Source organism: Somniosus microcephalus, chromosome 10 (assembly GCF_052327205.1).
Source record: "Somniosus microcephalus isolate GS21.2 chromosome 10, FLI_Smic_1.0, whole genome shotgun sequence".
NCBI lineage: Eukaryota > Metazoa > Chordata > Chondrichthyes > Squaliformes > Somniosidae > Somniosus > Somniosus microcephalus.
Genome location: NC_140996.1, coordinates 158,963,919 through 158,987,193, shown reverse-complemented (window position 1 = coordinate 158,987,193; position 23,275 = coordinate 158,963,919). Strand labels below are relative to the sequence as shown.

At 40.5% G+C, this 23,275-nt stretch overlaps 1 protein-coding gene across 13 annotated transcripts in view; it reads left to right on the top strand.

The window, feature by feature from the left end:
- The window catches only part of dcun1d5 (DCN1, defective in cullin neddylation 1, domain containing 5 (S. cerevisiae)), a 28,284-nt gene extending 8,831 nt beyond the window's left edge, over window positions 1-19,453 (top strand). For 5 of the 13 annotated variants that reach the window (XM_085999045.1, XM_085999046.1, XM_085999044.1 and 2 more), the window contains exons 3-11: window positions 2,942-2,984; window positions 3,062-3,179; window positions 5,506-5,594; window positions 10,877-10,947; window positions 14,391-14,482; window positions 14,709-14,817; window positions 14,937-15,041; window positions 15,157-15,277; window positions 19,339-19,453. In XM_085999045.1, the coding sequence (XP_085855171.1) occupies window positions 3,109-3,179; window positions 5,506-5,594; window positions 10,877-10,947; window positions 14,391-14,482; window positions 14,709-14,817; window positions 14,937-15,041; window positions 15,157-15,277; window positions 19,339-19,409 (729 nt within the window). In that variant the 5' untranslated portion in view covers window positions 2,942-2,984; window positions 3,062-3,108 and the 3' untranslated portion in view covers window positions 19,410-19,453. Of the gene's footprint in view, window positions 1-2,941; window positions 2,985-3,061; window positions 3,180-5,505; window positions 5,595-10,876; window positions 10,948-14,390; window positions 14,483-14,708; window positions 14,818-14,936; window positions 15,042-15,156; window positions 15,278-15,362 lie in introns of all 13 variants that reach the window. The other 8 variants (XM_085999049.1, XM_085999056.1, XM_085999048.1 and 5 more) reach the window with 6 other exon arrangements.
- The last annotated feature ends 3,822 nt before the right edge of the window (window positions 19,454-23,275 follow it).

Genomic DNA, 23,275 nt, shown 5'->3' with positions numbered 1-23,275 from the left:
ACTAGGGAAAGAGTAGGGCCCATTAGGGACCAAAGTGGCAAACTGTGTGTAGAGCCAGAGGATGTAGGTGGGGTTTTAAATGAATTTTTTGCATCTGTGTTCACTATGGAGAAGGATGATGTGGACATAGAAATCGGGCAGGGGGACTGTGATATACTTGAACATATTAGCATCGAGAGGGAGGAGGTACTAGCGGTTTTAGCAGGCTTAAAAGTGGATAAATCCCCAGGCCCGGACGAGATGTATTCCAGGCTACTATGTGAGGCAAAGGAGGAGATTGCAGGGGCTCTGACACAAATTTTCAGAACCTCTCTGGCCACAGGGGATGTGCCAGAGGACTAGAGAGCAGCTAACGTAGTACCATTATTCAAGAAGGGTCGTAGGGATAAACCAGGGAATTACAGGCCAGTGAGCCTAACATCAGTGGTAGGGAAATTATTGGAAAAAATTCTGAGGGGCAGAATTGGTCTCCACTTGGAGAGGCAGGGATTAATTAGGGATAGCCAGCATAGCTTTGTCAAGGGAAGATCATGTCTGACCAATTTGATTGAATTCTTCGAGGGGGTGACTAGGTGTGTGGATGAGGGTAGTGCAGTGGATGTGGTTTACATGGATTTCAGTAAGGCTTTTGATAAAGTCCCGCATAGGAGACTGGTCAGGAAGGTAAGAGCCCATGGGATCCAGGGCGCCTTGGCACATTGGATCCAAAACTGGCTTAGTGGCAGAAGGCAGAGGGTGATGGTGGAAGGTTGTTTTTGTGACTGGAAGCCTGTGTCCAGTGGGGTACCGCAGGGATCGGTGCTGGGTCCCTTGCTGTTTGTGGTCTACATTAATGATTTGGATGTGAATGTAAAAGGTATGATCAGGAAGTTCGCAGATGACATGAAAATTGGTGGGGTGGTAAATAGCGAGGCGGGAAGCCTCAGGCTACAGGACGATATAGATGGGTTGGTCAGATGGGCGGAACAGTGGCAAATGGAATTTAACCCTGAAAAGTGTGAGGTGATGCATTTTGGACGGACTAACAAGGCAAGGGAATACACAATGAATGGTAAGACCCTAGGAAAGACAGAGGATCAGAGGGACCTTGGTGTGCATGTACATAGATCCCTGAAGGCAGCAGAACAGGTGGATAAGGTGGTTAAAAAGGCATATAGGATACTTGCCTTCATTAGCCGAGGCATAGAATATAAGAGCAGGGAGGTTATGATGGAGCTGTACAAAACGCTGGTAAGGCCACAGCTGGAGTACTGTTTGCAGTTCTGGTCGCCACACTATAGGAAGGATGTGATTGCTTTGGAGAGGGTGCAGAGGAGATTTACCAGGATGTTACCTGGGCTGGAGCGCTTCAGCTATGAAGAAAGACTGGACAGGCTGGGGTTGTTTTCCTTGGAGCAGAGAAGGCTGAGGGGGGACCTGATTGAGGTATACAAAATTATGAGGGGCATAGGTAGGGTGGATAGAAATGAACTTTTCCCCTTAGTAGAGGGGTCAATAACAAGGGGGCATAGATTCAAGGTAAGGGGCAGGAGGTTTAGAGGGGATTTGAGGAAAAACTTTTTCACCCAGAGGGTGGTTGGAATCTGGAACTCACTGCCTGAAAGGGTGGTAGAGGCAGGAGCCCTCACAACATTCAAGAAGCATTTAGATGAGCACTTGAAATGCTATAGCCTACAAGGCTACGGACCAAATGCTGGAAAATGGGATTAGAATAGACAGGGCTTGATGGCCGGCGCGGACGCGATGGGCCGAAGGGCCTCTTTCTGTGCTGTGTAACTCTATGACTCTATGACAGTGCCAGCGATGGTATCAGCACATCTTGGGCGCTTGCTACAGGGGCAGAAAAAATGATGGCCAGTCTCAGATTTTTAAATTGCTGCTTAATTGGGGTGGGGGCGGGTGGGTGCTGTCTATACCAGGAACAACTTGCAGTTATATAGCGCCTTTAATGTAGTAAAACGTCCCAAGGCGCTTCACAGGAGCAATATCAAACAAAATTTGACACCGAGCCATATAGAGAGATATTACGGCACATGTAGGTTTTAAAGGAGCAAAGAAAGAGGTGCAGTGAGGCAGAGGGGTTTAGGGAGGGAATGCCAGAGCTTAGGGCCTAGGCAGCAGAAGGCACGTCCGCCAATGGTGGAGTGATTATAATCAGGGATGCGCAACATGCCAGAATTGGAGGAGCCCAGATATCTGAGGGTTGTAGGGCTGGAGGAGGTTAGAGATACAGAGGGGACAAGGCCATGGAGGGATTTAAAAACAAGGATGAGAATTTTAAAATCGAGGCATTGCTTAACCGGGAGCCAATGTAGGTCAGCGAGCACAGGGGTGATGCGTGAACGGGACCTGGTGCGAGTTAGGATACGGACAGCAGAGTTTTGGATGACCTCAAGTTTATGGAGGGCAGAAGATGGGAAGCCGGCCAGGAGTGCATTGGAATAGTCAAGTCTAGAGGTAACAAAGGCATGGATAAGGGTTTCAGCAGCAGATGAGCTGAGGCAGGGGCGGAGACGGGCGATGTTACGGAGGTGGAAGTAGGCGGTCTTGGTGATGGCGCAGATAGGTGGTTGGAAGATCATCTCGGGGGCAAATACGACACCAAGGTTGTGAACTAGGCCTGGACCTCCAGGCGACCTCACTTTGACCACTAAGTCAACCTATAAGCTGGCATCCAGGTCACCGAGTGATAGTGAGGTGGAGGCAGAGGAGATTCCAAGCATGAGAAATTCCTCTGCCCGGTCCCACCCTCGATGCCATGGGCAAAGTTTTGAGGCTTGGAGATCCCATCGGCTACAGACACAAGTCAGGATTTGGCGACATAACACACTGAAGTCTTTGAGAACCAGCATTAAGTGGCTTACTATGTATTTACATCCATCTGGGTTATTATGGAAGTGTTTGTCATCGTTAGTTTTTCATGTTGTCTTTGACTTAACAGAATTTGAAAGAAGATCTGAATGGCCAAGGTGATCAAGATATAGGTAAGCGCAATAGAAATAGTTTATGGATTATGAGGCTGTGATAAGTGTGAAACTGACTAAGCTGTAAACTGTTGCAGGTAGCTCCTCACAGTGCACCTGTTCTGTCTTTTGGTGTGCTCACAAGATGCCTGTTAAAAAGAAGAGAAAATCTTCAGGGTCAGAAGACGCCAGCATGAAAAAATGTCGAATAAGCAGGTGGGTACCAATTTATAAATGACTTTTTTTCCTCCCTGATGTGGATTTAAGCACTAACACTTTCCAACATTTTGTTTACTCAAATTGGTATAAAAATGTAGACTGTTGACTGCAGAGAGGGTTATTCGTAACTACATGTTATGAATAGATTAAATGCTTCTACAGACTGGTTAACAAAATTGAGGCTCATGGAATAGGTGGGTCAGTGGCAGCTTGGATAAGGAATTGGCTTAAGGACAGAAAACAGCGTTGTTCAGACTGGGGGATGGTAGACAGTGGTGTTCCTCAAGGGTCAGTGCTGGGGCCACTGCTTGCATATATATATGTAGAATTTCCTAATTTGCTGATGATACCAAACTTGGATGTGGCAAACAGTGATGGTGATACCAATCAACTGCAACAGGACATAGAAAGGCTAGCAAAATGGGCAGACAAGTGGCAGATGGAATTTAATAGAGAAGTGTGAGGTGACGCATTTTGGCAGAAGGAATTTTAAAGAGTGTGCATGGACAGAGGGACCTGGGAGTTAATGTACATAGGTCCCTGAAGGTGGCAGGAAATATTAAGTGGTTAACAAAACATATGGGATCTTGGGCTTCATAAATAGATGTATTGAGTACAAAAGTAGAGAAGTTATGCTGAACCTTTATAAAGCGCTGGTTAGGCAACAACTGGAGTATTGCGTCCAGTCCTGGTCACCACACTTTAGGAAGGATGTGAAGGCCCTTGAGAGGGTGCAGAGGAGATTTACCAGAATGGTTCTGGGGATGGGGGTCTTAGCTACAAGGACAGGTTGGAGAAGCTGGATTTGTTTTCATTAGAGCAAAGGAGGGTAAGGGGTGTTTTGATAGAGGTGTACAAGATTATGACTGGTTTGAATAGGCTAGACGGGGAAAGGCTGTTCCCACTAGTTGATGGTACAAAGAAAGAGACTTGCATTTATATAGCGCCTTTCACGACCACCAGACGTCTCGAAGCGCTTTACAGCAATGAAGTACTTTTTGAAGTGGAGTCACTGTTGTAATGTGGGAAACGTGGCAGCCAATTTGCGCACAGCAAGGTCCCACAAACAGCAATGTGATAATGACCAGATAATCTGTTTTTGTTATGTTGGTTGAAGGATAAATATTGGCCAGGACAATGGGGATAACTCCCCTGCTCCTCTTCAAAATAGTGCCATGGGATCTTTTACGTCCACCTGAGAGCACAGACGGGGCCTCATTTTAACATCTCATCTGAAAGATGGCACCTCCGACAGTGCAGGACTCCCTCAGCACTGCACTGGAGTGTCCGCCTAGCTTTATGTATTCTCAAACTCACAACCTTCTGACTCCGAGGCGAGTGTGCTACCAACTGAGCCACAGCTGAAAAGGGAACACAGATTTAAGGTTTTGGGCAAGAGAGGGAATGTGAGAACTTTTTCACGCAGCGGGTGATGATGACCTGGAATTCGCTGCCGACGAAAGTGATGGAAGCGGAGACACTCAATGTTTTCAAGGGGAGACTGGATAGGCACTTGAGGGAAATAAACTTGCAGGGGTACGGGGATAGAGCGAGGGAATGGGACTAACTGGATTGCTCTACAGAGAGCTGGCGCGGACTCGATGGGCCGAATGGCCTCCTTCTGTGCCGTTATGACTCTTAAGACATCGCAGTGACTTATTTAAAGAAATGTTTTTTTTTTCTTCACTAACATTGCTAAATTGGAAGAAATTTCACTTTGTAATAAAATGTGAGGAGCATTTTCAAGCTCTCCATTTGATGTGTTCAAAATAAAGCCTGTTGTAAGCTGAGAAAGAAGTGCTGTCTTGTATAAAAATCCTGCCATTGGTAATTTCGGGTAACAATTATGTCTTCAGTTGTTAATTACTTTATTGAAATTTAAAAAAAAACATTATTAGCCTTTTCTCACTTTAAGAGGCTCAAACTAACGTGTAAATGGCAGACATAACAGGCTGACATGGAATTGTAGTGTTATTTTGGTTGGGCAAAATATTCTTTTAATCTGGGATGTCTATATGAAACTGAAGAAGCATATAGTGTGCCTAATATACATTTAACAATGTGCAAAAATGCATCCTAGTTTGAGAAACAGCTTGATATGTAGCTGCTGCCAAATCTTGGCTTTAAACTTCTTGACATTGATTCTTCTACATTTAATTATGAGAATGGGATGTTTTGATTAGCATTTTATTTAAGTGTTTGGAAAAACAATTACCATCATGCTAAAAGCTGAAGAAATTCATATCAAAGCTTGAAGACTAGGACTAAAGTTAAGGTTATGTTTTATTGAAAATGGTTCACTGATCAGCTTTTGTCTTTTAAGTTTCTGTAGAGTACAGACGCCATCTAGATTAATAAGTGATGACAGTTTTTCAAGCAAAAAGTGCCTAGCTTGGTTTTATGAATATGCAGGTAAGAACTTTGTAGTTATATTAACTGTGTTTTGGAAAGTTATGATAAGGTCTTAAAATATAATTATTTATATCTTTCTTGTTGCAATATATTTTGAATACATTTTTAATATGAGCAGGGGGGCAGTTTAAAAAGCAGTTCTTTTTCCTGCAGGATCTGATTATGAATCGAGGAAAACATATTGTTCTGAAGTCTATTGGAGCAATGGGAAATGAGTAATTTGTATTATTGCAATGCAGCATTTCAGCCATGAGTCTGTTGCATTTCAGTAGCAGACCTTGGTGAGAAAAGCATGTTTATTCTGTCTGTTGGCCTGAAGATTTTTTTAGTGTCTCAAGTTCTTGACCAATATTTCTACAAAATGTTTTAACCTTTCTCCCCCTCGCCCGGAACCAACCAGAACAATATTATTGAAGTGCATGAATGGTAAGTGGCTTTCAGTCATAAGAAACACGCTGCTATAGCAATGCAAAAGGAAATTAACAAATTATTGCACGTATATTTCCCATATGTAGAGAATTTGAGAACTTTCTGAATTGCTCTACTCTAATATTCTGCTGTATGGTTATTTAAAGCTTATCATTTGTGACAGGTTTTGGACAAAATCACATTGCACTTTCAATAAGAAAATGTCATTGAACATGGCACCACAAATTCTATCTTTACTTAACCTTTCGGTGAGTACCCAAAAGATATCTAACAACATTCTACAGATAATACATGTTTTTTGTTTTAACTTAATTTGAGGGTATGCACCCTTTTTCCCCTTCTCCGGGCTATGCGTGGGCTGCAACCAAGGATGAGCAGGCAACCTGATACCAGATTTCTGCTGGTGGCACTCTGAACAAATGTTAGAAAATGTGCTGATGCAGCCTACGAATGGCTCATGCACAGCTGAATCCTCCCTCTCCCTATTGGAAAATACCAGGTTTCTTTTCAACATCTCCCTATTCCAATGTGATGAAGATCAGGAACTCCAAATGAGTGGAGAGAAGGGGGGGGGCCAAGACTTTATTAACCCCAAACACTGGTGTATGTTAGTGTGCTGTGCCAGTGACTAGTTAGATTGACCAATTCACATATGTACATATGACATTCCATTAAAGTGCAACTGTTTCTTGTTCCACCTGTATCTAATTTCTATATGCTAATATAACTAGGTGGATTGGGGTTAGTACTCAAAATATATTGACAATTACATGGGAGCATGAAATTATTTAATGTATTTTATCTCTTGCAGTATATTCTCCTTCAGAATTTCTCATGAAAGTTTAGAGATGTTCATGCTGTGGACTGGAACTTCTTGTACCCAGCGTCAATATTAAACACTTCTGGTCAGACACAGAATGGGTTAAATAGAGCTTGTTCTATGCAGTTCCACCATTATGAATCAACCAGAACTTCAAAAAAATGATATTTCTCTCCCCTTTTCCTTCTTTCCATTATAAACACAAACACCAGCTTTGGTCTCCTTACCTAAGGAAGGATATACTTGCCATAGAGGGGGTGCATTGAAGGTTCACTAGATTGATTCTTGGGATGAGAAGAGATTGAGTAGATTGGGCCTATTCTCTCTGGAATTTAGAAGAATGAGAGGTGATGTCATTGAAACATAAGATTCTGAGAGGACTTGACAGGGTAGATGCTATGGGGTTGTTCCCCCGGCTGGAGAGTCTAGCACTAGGGGGCATAGTCTCCGGATAAGGGGTCGGCCATTTAAGACTGAGATGAGGAGGAATTTCATCACTCACAGGGTTGTGAATCTTTGGAATTCTCTACCCCAAAGGGCTGTGGATTCTGAGCCATTGAGTATATTGAAGACAGATCGATAGATTTTTGTGCACTAGGGGAATCGAGAGATATGGGGATAGGGCGGGAAAGTGGAGTTGAGGTCGAAGATCAGCCATGATCTTATTGAGTGACAGCGCAGGCTTGAGGGGTCGAATGGCCTACTCCCGCTCTTATTTCTTATGTCTGTTGGTGACTTAATGCAGAATTGTGATAGTGGATGTTCCAGATTTCTGTCTCTGCTACTTTGAGGTGCATTAATTTCAGAGGGACCATTTCTTGGCTGTTTGGTTGTGGGGTGGGGGGCTGGAAAGAGGAGAAACCTCTATTACTCGACTTGATTTAAATACATGTCTGCAGTTGAAAGGACAATCTTGGCACACCCTGTGCCACCTGACTTATTTTGTGTGAGCTGCATGTTAGCATTTCTATTTCCAGTGCACTTGTATTATTTCTGTCATAATTTCTGAACAACTTTTGTATCAACATTTGGGATTAGGTTTTTCTGCATGAAAAGCATGTTAATTTTGCTGCTTTTCTCTTATTTTTAATTGAAGCAAATAGAAATTAGTTTACTTCAGTTATTTTGCTGGGTGAGTTTGTCTATTGGAGTTCATTAGTCTTACCAGCAGAAACCTGGACTCATCTTTTAGTAATGCTCCCTTCTTGTCTCAGTTGGCTTAGCAGCCACTTTATTTATCAAGTAACAACCAAGTATGTTAATACAGCCCAGGAAAGCTGGAAACTAAGACATTGGGAATAGTAGCAACTTTGTGTAGCCTAATTCACTGACATGACCATTTCTGGATATTGAATGATTGATTAATCAGTAGCATTAGAACCAAAGTACTTGTTATATAATCATCTTTTGAGCTTTGAAATCAGAAACCAAGATTAGACTAAAACCTCTAACTGAACATTTTACAATCTGTGTGTATCATCTGCTAGTGCTGTTTCTGTTAAATTATATTTGAATTTATTGTTTGGTTAGTATCTGGTTGTTTTTGTACTTGTAATTTATTTGATATAGTTTTAATTTCCTGCGAAACTATCAATCTTCCATGAGGTGAATAAAAGATGCAGCTAAGCATTATATCAGGGCTTTTAATCTGTTTACTGGTCATCTTTTTCATGCCTATGAAGGTAGCACTGTCAGCTGAAGAAGGTGCCTGTGTGCACAAGACAGTGGACTGTTTAAAAGGTCTGATGGTAGTTAGTAGGGTGGGCGCTTACACTCTGGTGACCTTGGGCAGCCCTCTCCCATCAACGCTGAACCAGTTAATAAAGCAATGTAGTAAAATCCATGATTAACTGTTGCCAAACAGTCTTTGCAGTCCATTGTTATTTTTTCCTGTCTACATATAGTGTGTGCGATGCACTATATGTAAGACTTTATTGGCCCAGAAATTCGGGTCGGGGGCTTCCCGCGGGTGTAAGCCCCCGACCTGCACTTACCTTGCGCGCTGGCCGTTGAGCTGTGGGCCCCCGTGGAATTCTGATCCGGGGCCTGCTCCAGTTGCCGGCGCGTAGTGCTTGCGTATCCCAGGGGCGCAGTTAGTTCGAAGCGTCCCCTGGGATCACGTGGGCCATGGGGAGCCAATCGGAGCAGGGAATGCTCCATTCATAAGATTGGCAGGAAGAGCTGTCAAAACTTATAAATACTACGGCCTCATAACAGCACTAAATCTTCAAATAAATTTTTTAAAAACACATTTTTTAAATAAACTATAAATTACATGAAATAACTTTTAAACAATTTAAATTTTTGAGAAAAATAATTTTATTTTCGAATGGGGCTAAAAAATAAACTTGCCTTGCTTTAAAGTATTTAAAAATAATAAACCTGTGGGAAAAAATGTTTTAATTAATTCACCACTTAACAGGAAACTTTTTTTATCCGGCACTGACTGGACCGGTGTGGTGCCGGTTGATCAAAAAGTCCGGATTACAGAGAGGTATACTTACCAAGGTACGAGAGCCCCATACACGGCCACAGGTGCAGGAACCACGGTTACATGGCCACAGATCCAGGAACCCCGGTTACATGGCCACTAATATATAGTAAAACTTACCTGAACCTACTCCTGAATTTTGCCAGTTGAGAGATTTCTGGATATTTAGGTGCCGGTTAAAAGAGTTTCCTGTACTTTGTAAAAAGCAGGCCTTACGCCTGCTTTTTACATGTCTAACTTCTGCCGACTTACCCTCCCGGGAAAACGTGCAAAAAAAAAAAAACCCGAAGTTCGATGCGCACGCGCAGCCTCTCCTGCGCACGCGTTCCACCTCCTAACCCTTACTTTCAGGGGATCGGAAGTGCCGGTTTGCAGAGCATGCAGGAAACCGGCACTTCCATTGGGCTTACAGGTGAGTACCCCGTGTGTACTCACCTGTGGAGACCTGAATTTCTGGGCCATTGTATAGATTACTATCATTCAATAACCTCATGGAGTTTTGGGAAGCTAGTAAAATAGATAATGCACACTTAAATGACTTTCCATTAGTCTCCTTGGGGATAGATTAAGTAATAACACTTTTGTATCTGTATCTGCCTTTGCATATGCTACTGTGGAGTGGGATGGCACAACACTTGCACTTGCCCAGTTCAAATAAACAGGCCTGGTTTGGGGCAATCAGTGGATTTTAAGTTTTTTAAATGGCTAGTAAATATACTACGTTAATTATCTTAATATAACTTTCAGATATTGTTACAGTATTGTATCAAATGTATGCTTTAGCAGTGCAATCTTGGCATGGTAACAAACTCCTTCAGAATTGGTTATGTTGTACTCCTTATGGAAATTGAGTTAATGACATGCGGAGCTTCCTGGGACCTCAAGCCATGTGATGGATGATTGAGTGTAGAGAACATGCCACAAATGCAGTTTTGCTTAGTGTCTTAGGAATTTTAGTGTGGGTTTTATTTTTTGGTCTGGATTTTCTTCAGATAGTTTAGCAACTTGTGTTTTTGCTGGTGACGGGTTAGAATGTTCCAGTCCATTATCTATTTAAAACAAAATTCCATGTTTTATCCATTTGTTTTGTAGACCAACCTGAAACTAGTTTCAAGAAACACTTGAGTTTGAGCAACTAATTGTTCTTTATACCAGGAAAGGGAAGAGGGCAATTCAAACATGTCAGATTCATTTAGATTTACTATACTGTACATGTCGGATTGCTTCAAAATTTTAATGCGTTGGTGTTTATGTGCTTGCTACTTATGAAACTGCTCCATTTTGGTCAGGTTAATCCCTGTACTGTGCTGACTTGCCTTACTGAGAAAAGCACATGCATGTGATCACGTTGCTGGTCTGATCTCTATCCATACGTAGCAGTTACTTTTTTTTTTACAGGCTTCTGTCGGTCAAATTGGAAGAAGAATGAAGCCTGCCTTGTATATGGGTTAAATATGTTTAGTTGAACTTCATATAGGGACTCCCTTTAGTGCTTTAGAACTGGTCGAATCCAGGATTTTTTTTACCCCTTCTCTCTTAAAGGAACAGATGAAGTTGTTGGCCCTGAGGGAATGGAAAAGTTTTGTGAAGATATAGGCGTGGAGCCTGAAAATGTAAGTTTATCTTTTTTGAAAGTCAGTAATTACTGAAATGACAGTCTATTCTCAAAATAACTGCTAAGTAAATGTTTGTTTATACCATGTGTTGTTTCTAGTTATAGAGCTTCCTTTTGAATTTAGTTACAGTAAAGGAGATTTTTCCTTTTAGCTTGGGAGTAGGTAGTTTTGATTTTTTTCAGTTTTGTGCAAGAGCCTATTGTAGATGTGCTGCCATTTTGTTAAGATGAATTTCTACCTTTTTTTAAAATTGCAGTTTACTTACCTCGTGCTGGTGGCTGGTCCAAATATCTTATCCTAAAATGGTAAAAGCTATTACTGTTATGAAAACCTAAAGATTTGCTTTACAATGTTTACATGAAGGAGATGGACCTGCTACTTACCATAAGGAAGTATGTGACCTTTTGCTGGCTCCCCTGACTGCTGCCTTATTGTGAAAATGTTAAATGAAATATGTTGGCATACATTCATCTACTGGCTGTTAGTCAAAGGGATGCAGGCCAAGGATTTATCCAAACCATGCATTCTGCGCACCTATGTTGTTCCTGTAATACCAAAGAAAGTAATGTCCTAGGATATGCATTTCATGCACACATGCTACGCCTATTGTTGTGCTTCCTTTGCAATTTCCCTGAGACGTTGTGTTGTTATGCAGGCATGCGTCTTTTCAAATATTCATCAGGGCAATCTGCTATGTGCATGTTACAGCACATCATTTTAGTTCAATACAACCAATTCTGATGAGGTGCAAACTATCCCTCAAAATTTCAGGACATCTCTGTAATTCTAGCTACTGTGAAGAACAATCTGCTGTGAAGTAAACCGTGTGCATAAAATCCAGGAAATGGCAAACATTTGGAGAGAAAGCTTTGAACATCACCTCAGAAAATAGCTAAAACAAGTGCATTTGCTCTATTGTGCTGACTTTGGATGGACTAAATGGCCCTTTCTTGCCCAGTTATTTAAATTGAGAGCATCTTCCTTTGTCATTAGCAGCCGTGCCTTCACCTGCCTAGGCCCTAAGTCCTGGCATTTCCTCCCTAAACCCCCTCTTTCTATCCTTTATGACGCTCCTTAAAACCTAACTCTTTGACCAAGCTTTTGGTTACCTGTCCTAAAATCTCTGTGGCTCAGTATAAAATTTTTGTTTGATAACGCTTGTATAAAACACCTTGGTACAGTTTACTACGTTAAAGGTGCTATGTAAATGCAAGTTGTTGTTGCATGATGCACATGGTAACATTAATAATTTTTATCTCTTTGCGTGTACACATTGCGACCTGGTTGACTTTGGCATGTAATATAGAGCTAAATCACCACCTTTCTAACCTGAATGAACGGTTTGTATTCTTTCACCAATTCATGATTTTGATCCATTCTGTGCTATTTCCTCTATCTTGTTTACTTTTGAACACTTTCACATTTCTGCTGCTGCTTAATGTAATCTATAGTTTCAATTATACCTATTATTATCTACTACATTTTTATAATTTTAGGTAGGTGGTTACTTGGCTTATTGTCTCCCATTGAGCTCTGTTTGCATCACTGTGTAATACTGTGCTTGCGCTCCAACCTGCAGGAAAGAAGCCATCCCCTAGAGGGTGTGCTCATTTTCTATTTTTTTTTTATATATGATATCCTTGGCAATATTGTTAATCGTGATAATGTTAGGAAAGAAACTTGCAAGAAGCAATGGCAGAGATCCTCAGTAGTGTACCATATCAGAATACTCAAACTTTTGTTCAATAACTTCAGAGACTTGCTGTGCTTATTTTAATAGCAAATGTGCCATATATACAGACTTTAATAAAAAAAAAAAAAAAAAAAAATCTGATGGCACCAAAATTCATGAACTTTTTATTTAGCAATAGATGTAGTACACCAAGTATAATTAGCTACTTTTGGGAACTAGATTATCAACAGTACTAGTTCAGTTGTAGATCAGGTATTGCAAGTCTCTTTGAGCCTGTACCATCTCAAGTGTCAAGTGGATAGGTTACACACGTGGCTCCACAGTCTTAACTCCGTTCAAACATCCCAGCAGCCGCAGTCTCCATAACTTCCCATGATGCTCAACAACCTTTTCAGTCCTCCATCCCAGTTGGGGGGGTGAGGTTACAATCTTCAGTAACACTTGGGCACTGAATTTTCTAGTTTCAAACATTTGATTAGGATCCAGGACCAACAATATGGTGAAGTAGCATGGAAAGCTATTGAGCTACTTGCATCTGGCAGTTCATAGATAAGACACAATTCTGTGCAGTGAGATATTCATGCTATCATCTGGATGAACAAGATGTGTAATACAGGAAGAAAGGTATACATTACCTGCAGCCCAGAAATTTCCTTTTAGAAATAGTGCTTCTTTTCTTCACTGCCTGTGTGGTCCAGCACCACAACATTGGCCTTTCGTGGTTCCACTTCTACTTGTCCCAATTTAGCCAACATATTTCCTCCTTCCTCTGGAAAGAAAGAACTTGCATTTATATAGTGCTTATCATGACCTCAGGACATCCCCAAAGTGCTTTATTGCCAATTAAGTACTTTTTTTTTAACTGTAGTCACTGTTGTAATGTAGGGAAATGCAGTAGCCAATTTGTGCACATCAAGATCCCACAAACTGATAATGACCAGATAATTTTTTTTAGTGATGTTGGTTGAGGGATAAATATTGACCTGTACCCCCACAGTCACCTCCAGATTGCCCCTACATTTCCTGGTCGGAGGGGGGCGGGAAGGGCTCCTCATGTATTACTCTACAACTGTTGCTGTGCTGTCTGATTGCCTGTCCCAATGCCATCATGGATGAGCCAGTTCTTTCTTCAACTAAACATCAGCATGTTTGAAGCCACCCTGCTCAATTCTCACCAGGAACTGCAATCTCTAGCTTCCAAAAACATGCCCCTCCCAGGAAGTTTGCTCAGTTACAACCTCAGTGTCCTATATACAAGCATAATTGATTTCATATTATATGTAGAAAGAATTTGATGCATGTTGCAGAGGGCTGGGTGGGGACATATAATTTAGGCATTCCCTATTTTTGCTAGGATTTGACCTATTTGTGTAAGGTAAACTAATTTGGATTCAGACAGAAAAGAAATGAACTACCTATATCTAATGTGATGTACTGCACTTGCTTTAAATATGACCTGAATCCTCAAATGTCAGGTATAGCTTTATGCAAATGTTGATTCAGCATAATGCTGAAAAATAGTTTCATTCGTGAGTTGATGTGGTGTTTGTGGAGAAATGGAATATAAAAGACAACTTGAAAATTAATTTTAGTTGTGTACTGAAACTATAGTTCTTTCTGGCACTTTCGATGGGGTTTAAACTGACAGGATCTGGTGTTGGATGGTGAAAAACGTTGCTAAACTTCTAGTTATGCTGAAAAGTGCCCCTAATAAGATTATTTTTTTTTTTTTTTTTTTTGTCTGCAGATTATCATGTTGGTATTGGCATGGAAGCTGGAGGCTCAAAACATGGGATTTTTCACTAAAGAAGAGTGGTTAAAAGGAATGACCTCATTACAGTAAGAAATCTCAGTGATTATGCCTGTTCTAGAATAAAATGAATGCATAGCAGTCCATTCCCAACTGTTTGACCACTATGCCCTGTATACATTTTCACTAACTACATGCTACAGCTCATGCTTCATGCCAGTAAATGTGTGTATCAAGTATGTTTACTTCCTGATTATCCTTTGGATCTTTGTTTAGGAAAATCCTACCTTTAATACTGTATTTGTTTTAACCTAGATGTGACTGCACAGAAAGGCTGCAGAGCAAATTTGACTATTTGCGCTCACAACTGAATGATCTGTCAGCTTTCAAACAAATTTACAGATATGCCTTTGATTTTGCTAGGGTAAGACAAAATAAAAAAAAATTCACTTGCATTGATCTTTGAGCTGTTGCTTAACATTTATTGATAAAAGTTGTCTTAAACTCAAAATCGCTACTTTTACAATGTGCTCTCTTTTTTAGGATAAAGACCAGCGTAGCCTTGATATTGATACTGCTAAGTCTATGTTAGCTCTTCTCCTAGGAAGAACATGGGCTCTGTTCTCTGCCTTTTACCAATTTTTGGAGGTACTTTGTTAATTCTTTTTTTTAAATATTTTCTTGAAAATCATTGCAAAAATTCCAACTACAAATTTGAGGAAATAAATAACTTTTTTCCCTAAGTAAGTGTTTTTCATAATAGCATATGAACTCTTTGCAGCAATCAAAGTACAGAGTTATGAATAAGGATCAGTGGTTCAATGTATTGGAGTTCAGCAGAACTGTACTTGCAGACCTAAGCAACTATGATGAAGATGGTGCATGTAAGTTTCTTTCCCATAAATACGATTATGCATTTATTCCAATATATTCAAAAAGAAATTGCAATTTAACTTGTTTTCTTTTCAGGGCCTGTGCTTCTTGATGAATTTGTTGAGTGGCAGAAGGCAAGGCAGTCATAACCAGTTGGAGGGGAAGAGAACTAAGGGGAGAGCAATAATGCTTTGCTACCCGACCAAACTACACCTTTAATTATGAAGTGGAAAGTATTTGTCAGAAGCCATCTTTTATGCTAGCTACAGACTTTTCAGTGTTACAAGTGGGGAGAAGGTTTTCAAGTTGCATCTGTATTAAGCATTTTATTATGTATTCATTGACTATGGCACCTGATGTTAGGATTTTGTCCAGTCTTGAGTCTTAATGCTTTTGGCGATATCTGTTTATAACTTCATAAAGTACTTTGATGAAGCACATTAAAAATTATAGGTTTTCATTAGAAACAGACATCGTCATCAGTTTCATGTTTGACTGTGTAGATAAAAGGCCTTGAAGTGTACGGATGCATTTTTCAATTTTTGGAAAATGTATGCTATTGTATCAGACACTTGCCACTCTGGTACCATACCAAAAACTTACTGAACCTCATCATATGTTATTGTAACTATGTAGCACCTTTTCTGTGATATAGTATATCAATAGGTACTGGTGCTAGTCTAGGACTGTGTGCTCAGGGTTTATGGTAATGACAGCACCACTGCTAGGCCCGTGTAATAGAGAATTACAAGTGGTACAAATGTATGTTTAAATTTGTTCAGGTACAGTGTTGTGAGGCATCCACAGAATGATTTGCCTGTTTCCAAAAGCTTTTATTTTATTTTACCCCATTAAGAACAAAGCGGAATATAGTCATCTATACCTGAGTTGGGATGGAGAAATGTGTATAATCAGAACTGCATATAATAGAATTCATCAGTACTGGATGAGCAAGTATGTGGTTTTTGACTCGTTTTTAGTAAAAACAAGTTGCCACATCACTCTAAGTAATTGGTCTACTGTACTAACTACAGTATTAGATTATTTTACAGTATTAGCTTCAAATATTTGACTCTCCAGAGTATAAAGCTGTAAATTAGCCTGAACTAAGCACTCTTATGCCATTGATTAGTTGAAGCTTTTGTAAGAAGGTGATGCTGTGGATCCTTGAATAAAAAAAACTTATGTTCTTTAGTGTCTAAAAGACAAATTGAAATTTTGTCAATGGATCTCTTGTGTAAAGAAAGTCATGACCTAAATACTCAGAATTGAAACATTGAAGCACGAGTGAAGTGAATTCTTGAATTTTTTTCCTTAAAGCTTCAGTTTTCAGCAGATTCTTCCCAATCCCAAATATTAATCTCTGCTGAAGATATAATAACTGGAACAGTATGACCAGTCTAGAAATGCTAAAAGCTACTGATTTACTGTTCACTTAAAAGCCAACTAACAAAGTAAATGTAGAGTGGTGTTTTGGGATGCACTTTACACAGTTCTGTACATCCGAGTGCCAGTTAATATTTAAAAGTAGTGCAGCTTTTGTTTTTGTTTTTCACAAGTTCACATTTTGAAATTGTCCTATATGGTCTTACAGATTTTAAACTTGGTGGTTCTCTGGTTTAGCAATGCACAAGAGCCCAAACTCTGGATTGCTCAACTGTGAGTGCTAATCAATTAACACAGTAACCACTAAGCTGGTAAATTCCTGTACTGGTTTCATCCACCCACTTATACAAAATATGCCGATATGCAACCCATTGCTGGAGAGCGAATTCTGTTCATTATCTATTCCAGTTTACACCAGCATCATCTTGTACAGACTCTTATCAGTAAAATATATTTTTAATGTAAATGAGACTGAAGTTCCTACAGAATGATAGAATCAGTTACTTGAAAAGTGTGCTTTTTAAACTGCTAAATGATTTATCTTGATTGTTTCACTGAAGAAATAATATCATTCTGGAGACATTTTTTCCCAGTCATAAAGTGACAGTAACAGTAGTTCATTGAAGTTCAGCTCCTAGATAACACAGTGGATCTTCAAGTAAATCAGAATTTAAAAAAAAATCCTTACAACTAATGGGGTAATTATTCAAAGGTATGAAAAACCCTGATACTAAAACTTCAGTAAATTTGTGTGGCTACTTTTTCTTAAAGAAGAAAAGTGCAATGAGTGGTTTAAAATTTATTTTATTCCCTTTCCCCCTCCTCAGTGAACGTCATGAAAAATTATTTTTAAAAGCGGATATTCCTAATGTTGCCCTATATTTCTAGCTTCTTTGAAGATGTGTTATTTTAAATTTCACCAGAGAGCTACTGCACCGATGTCCGCTCCTGGGAGTGTCAGCAAGCTGTCCATTTATAACTAGCTGCCAAGCTTGGAAAATGTCAGTACTGTCGATATACTTGCAGTATTGAATTTTTCTGGCTTCAACGCCATCAACTTGATGCCCAAAGTCAGAAAAGACTTTGAAGAGATTCCTTGTGGAGCCACTCACTGATGTCACTGAAAAGCTTCCTGGTGAGAAGGGAAACCAGGGCCAGTAGGCTGGAAAAGGGACAATAATACTGAGGCATTTATATTAAAAAAAATTACACTGTCAACATTTATCTTGCAAATTATTTCACTTTGCCCATCCAGCTCACTTTGCCCATTCAGCTCTTTCCCTCCCTTAGAAGTAAACTAACACTTAAGTGATAAAGCTCGGGGCCCAACCAATTTCAGCTTGTGGTGGACCCTTGAAAAGCAGAGTACAAGTTTAACAATACAATTTGATGCTTTGTATCTAGGATTTAACATTCGGAATTTGTTTTAATAGAGGACGTTGTTACTTAAAGCTTCCCATTGCTATTTTTTTTTTAAACCTAGGGGTAAAACCCCTTTTCTCTGTAAAAACTTAACTTTATGGTTCATAGATGCCTTTTGCCCATGAGCTCTAATATTCTCTCTCTAACTTTAAAATACTTAATTTAACTGGGTTAGTTTCAGAAATGAGCATGGTAGGAACTGTATGTGTATTTGTATGTACATGCTTCCTTTACTGTTTGCCATCTTTAAGTTCACTCCATTGCCTTTTAAAAGCCTAAACCTCCTAAGTGACAGATGCTGAGTCCTGGTTGTCTTCAATAAGTGACTGCACTTGGAAAAAGTTATTAATTTTGGTGTGAAGTGCTTAGGGATGTCCTAGAAACTGAATACGGTGCTGTCTGAATGCAAGTTTTTTTTTTTTCTTTTCACATTTGGGATATTCTCATAACTGTCATACTTTTCCAAAACTAAGGAAACCAATAGTTTTAGCTTAAATCCAGAATTTCTAAAGCATGTCTGATTTGTGTTTAAAGACTTACAAAATGGCAAAGTGTGCCCTGGGTGTGCAGGAAAGGGTGTTTCTTCCATCTTGTACATGGAATAATGCCCTAATCTTTGAGAGAGAGTCTGCAGTGCAGTATTTAAAAAAAAAACTCAACAGAAATGGACTGAAGAAACTTAACGATTGTTTAAGTTAAATGTACGTACCTGTAATAGCATTCTTTTTAAAAGGGGGATACTGTAGTTGAAACCTATGCTGAATATTTTTCAGTGTACTTTCTTTAATTATTCTAATGTGCTGCTGAATATATAATTGCAACTTTTTTTTCAGTTTGTCACGTTGCCACAATTATACATGTGTATTGATAATCCCTGGATCTGAGGCAAAGGAATATTGTAGAGTGTTGCAAGGAGGGGGTTGCTATACATTTAAATTGTGCTTAAAGAAAGACATCCCAGTATTGTTCACAACAATCAATCCAATCCAGTACCAGTTTATGGCTTTTAAAAATACTATTTCAACTTGTTACAACTTTGCCTTTTTGGAAGGATCTTACAAAAGGAGTACAACTTTCTTTCTGATTTCACTGTTCCTACTGAAAGTGGTATCCACTCACTGTTTCCTTTAGATCTTGGATTGGAGTTATGTTTATATATTTTTGCATTGCCTAATTGCAAACCTATTTAAATTGAATGATAAACTTTATAAAGACAAGTTCATAATGGAATAGAAAATAATGACTGCATGTTTTCATTTTAAAGATATTGGTGAAAAGAGGCAATCCAATGCAATGCAGCCTGAAGCAGGACTACTGACATGCCAAGGACTGTGAACTCTGGCATTTTAGTTGTACAATAAAGAAAAAGGAACAGTGTACATTGAAGTGTCTTAATTTATGATTGGAGGCTACACTGAATGAGTTTACCCTTTTGCTAAAGTATGACCAAGAATAACTGGAGTTGATATTTCTGAATGTTTTTACACACCAAGGAGAACGAGTTTGTGTATTTTTAACATTTCAGAGTATAAGGCTGGAGCATAATGAAGTGCCCATTTTTTCAGATACAGGGTCCTTTTGTACAATAATAGTGTGACCACTGACCTGTCCTATACCTCAAAATTCAGATACTGCACTGACACTATTTTGATAGTGCTGAAAAGTACAAGTAAAAAAAAATGTTTCCAGAAATCTAGCATGCTTAGTCATCATAGTTATATAGCAGAGAGTCGCTTTAGCCCATCGTGTCCGCGCCAGCCATCAAGCTCTCTCTCTATTCTAATCCCATTTTCCGGCCCTTGGTCCGTAGCCCTGTATGCTATGGCGTTTCAAGTGCTCATCTAAATGCTTCTTGAATGTTGAGGGTTCCTGCCTCTACCACCCTTTCAGGCAGTGAGTTCCAGATTCCAACCACCCTCTGGGTGAAAAAGTTTCTCCTCAAATCCCCTCTAAACCTCCTGCCCCTTATCTTGAAACTATGCCCCCTGGTTATTGACCCCTCTACTAAGGGGAAAAGCTCCTTTCTATCTACCCTATCTATGCCCCTCATGATTTTGTACACCTCAATCAGGTTCCCCCTCAGCCTTCTCTGCTCTAAGGAAAATAACCCCAGCCTGTCCAGTCTCTCTTCATAGCTGAAGCACTCCAGCCCAGGTAATATCCTGGTGAATCTCCTCTGCACCCTCTCCAATGCAATCACATCCTTCTTTATAGTGTGGCGATCAGAACTGCACACAGTATTCCAGCTGTGGCCTAACTAGCGTTTTGTGCAGCTCCATCATAACCTCCCTGCTCGTGCCTTCATTAGCCGAGGCATAGAATATAAGTATCCCATATGCCTTTTTAACAACCGTACCTACCTGTCCTGCTGCCTTCAGGGATCTATGTACATGCACACCAAGGTCCCTCTGATCTTCTGTCCTTCATAGGGTCTTACCATTCATTGTGTATTCCCATGCCTTGTTAGTCCTCCCAAAATGCATCACCTCACACTTTTCAGGGTTAAATTCCATTTGCCACTGTCCTGCCCATCTAACCAACCCATCTATATTGTCCTGTAGCCTGAGGCTTCCCTCCTTGCTATTTACCATTCCACCAATTTTCGTGTCATCTGCAAACTTACTGATAATATGGATGGGGGTCGCTATAATTGTCTCAATAATACTTTACACATATTACAGACTATAAAAACATAAGTTTTATTATTGGACTAATATTTAACGGTTTGGAATGCCATGCGCTTGGGCTCTTTGTAAGAATGAGTCATAGTCATAACGGCACAGAAGGAGGCCATTTGGCCCATCAAGTCCGTGCCAGCTCTCTAGAGCAATCCAGTCAGTCCCATTCCCTTGCTCTAGCCCCGTAGCCCTGCAAGTTTATTACCCGCAAGTGCCTATCCAGTCTCCCCTTGAAAATATTGAGTGTTTCCGCTTCCACCACTTTCGTTGGCAGCGAATTCCAGGTCATCACCACTCGCTGTGTTTATTAAAAAAAAGTTTATCCTCACGTCTCTCCTGTATCTCTTGCCGAAAACCTTAAATCTGTGTCCCCTAATCCCTGTACTGTCAACTAGTGAGAACAACCTTTCCCCATCTAGCCTATCCAAACCAGTCATAATCTTGTACACTTCTTATCAAATCACCCCTCAACCTCCTTTGCTCTAAGGAAAACAAATCCAGCTTCTCCAACCTTGTAGCTAAGATGCCCCCATCCCTGGAACCATTCTGGTAAATCTCTGCACCCTCTCCAGGGCCTTCACATCCTTCCTAAAGTGTGGTGACCAGAATGGGACACAATACTCCAGTTGTGGCCTAACCAGTGCTTTATAAAGGTTCAGCATAACTTTTCTACTTTTGTACTCAATACCTCTTTATGAAGCCCAAGATCCCATATGCTTTGTTAACCACTCAATATGTCCTGCCACCTTCAGGGACCTATGCACATTAACTCCCAGGCCCCTTTGTCCCTGCACACTCTTTAAAACTGTGCCATTAAGTGTATATTGCCTCTCCCTGTTCCTTCTGCCAAAATGCATCACCTCACACTTCTCTCTCTTAAATTCCATCTGCCACTTGACTGCCCATTCTGCTAGCCTTTCTATGTCCTGTTGCAGTTGATTGATATCATCATCACTGTGTGCCACATCCCCAAGTTTGGTGTCATGGGCACTGGCCCTTCGGGAACACCACTGTCTACCATCCTCCAGTCTGGAAAACAACCATTTTCTGTCCTTAAGCCAATTCCTTATCCAAGCTGCCACTGACCCACCTATTCCATGAGCCTCAATTTTGTTAACCAGCCTTCTATGTGGTACTTTGTCAAACGCCTTACGAAAATCCACGTAGACAACATCCATTGCATTCCCTTCATCAGTCCTCTGTTCATCAAAAACATTCAATTAGATTAGTCAAACACGATCTTTTACAAACCCATGTTGGCTTTCCGTAATTAGTTTAAACCTCTCCAAATGCTCGTTAATTGTTCCCTTGACTATTTCTAAAAATTTACCCACAACCTTAAGGACAGAAAACAGTGAGTTGTGGGAAATGGTTGTTTTCCAGACTGGAGGATGGTAGACAGTGGTGTTTGCCAAGGGCCAGTGCCCATGACACCAAACTTGGGGATGTGGCACACAGTGATATCAATCAACTGCAACAGGACATAGAAAGGCCCAGCAGAATGGGCAGTCAAGTGGCAGATGGAATTTAAACTGACCGGCCTGTTGTTACTAGGATTGTCCTTGCATCCTTTCTTGAACAATGGTGTTACATTTGCCACTTTCCAATCCTCCGGCACCTCCCCCGCATCTAGGGAAGATGGGAAAATTATGGCAAGCCCTTCCACTATCTCCTCCCCCAATTCCCTGGGATGCAAGCCATCTGGACCAGGCAACTTGTCCATTCTAAACATACCCAGCCTTTCTAGTACATCCTGTCTATCAATTTTCACCCCTTCCATTGTTTCTACCTTTTCCACTTCTACTGAGATTTTGTCAGCATCCACTTCCTTAGTAAACACCAATACAAAGTGCACATTGAGTATTCTAGCCTTGCCCTGCGCCTCTAAGCATATATAACCTTCTTGGTCTCTAATAGGCCCCACCTTGCCTCTTGCTACCCGCTTACTGTTTACATGCCGGTAGAAGATTTTTGGGTTCCCTTTTATGTTAACCGCCATTCTACTCTCTGCCAATCTTATTTTCATCTTCACATCCCCCCTCAACTTATTGTATTTGGTCTGGTTCTCCCTTGAAGAATTCACCTGACCTGCATCATACACTTTTTTTGTTTCATTATCTTCTGTCTCCCTTGTCATCCAAGGAGCCCTTGCTTTGGTTCCCTTACCTCTCCCTCTTGTTGGAATGTATCTAGCCTGTATTTGGAACATCTCCTCCCTTAAATATCACCCATTGTTCCATTACAGTTTTTCCTGTCAGTCTTTGGTTCCATTTTACCCTGGCTAGATCCTTTAGCATCCCATTGAAGTTAGCCCTATTCCAGTTTAGAAGTTCCACTCTAGATTGTTCCTTACTCTTCTCCATTGCTAATCTAAATCTTATAGGTTGATCACTCATACCCAAGTGTTCTCCCACAGACACTTGGTCAACCTGGCCCACCTCATTCCCCAGCACCAGATCCAGGCCATTGTCTGGAGCGGTGAGCACGCAGTTTCAGTAAGTATTTAAACTCACTTTTGCGGGC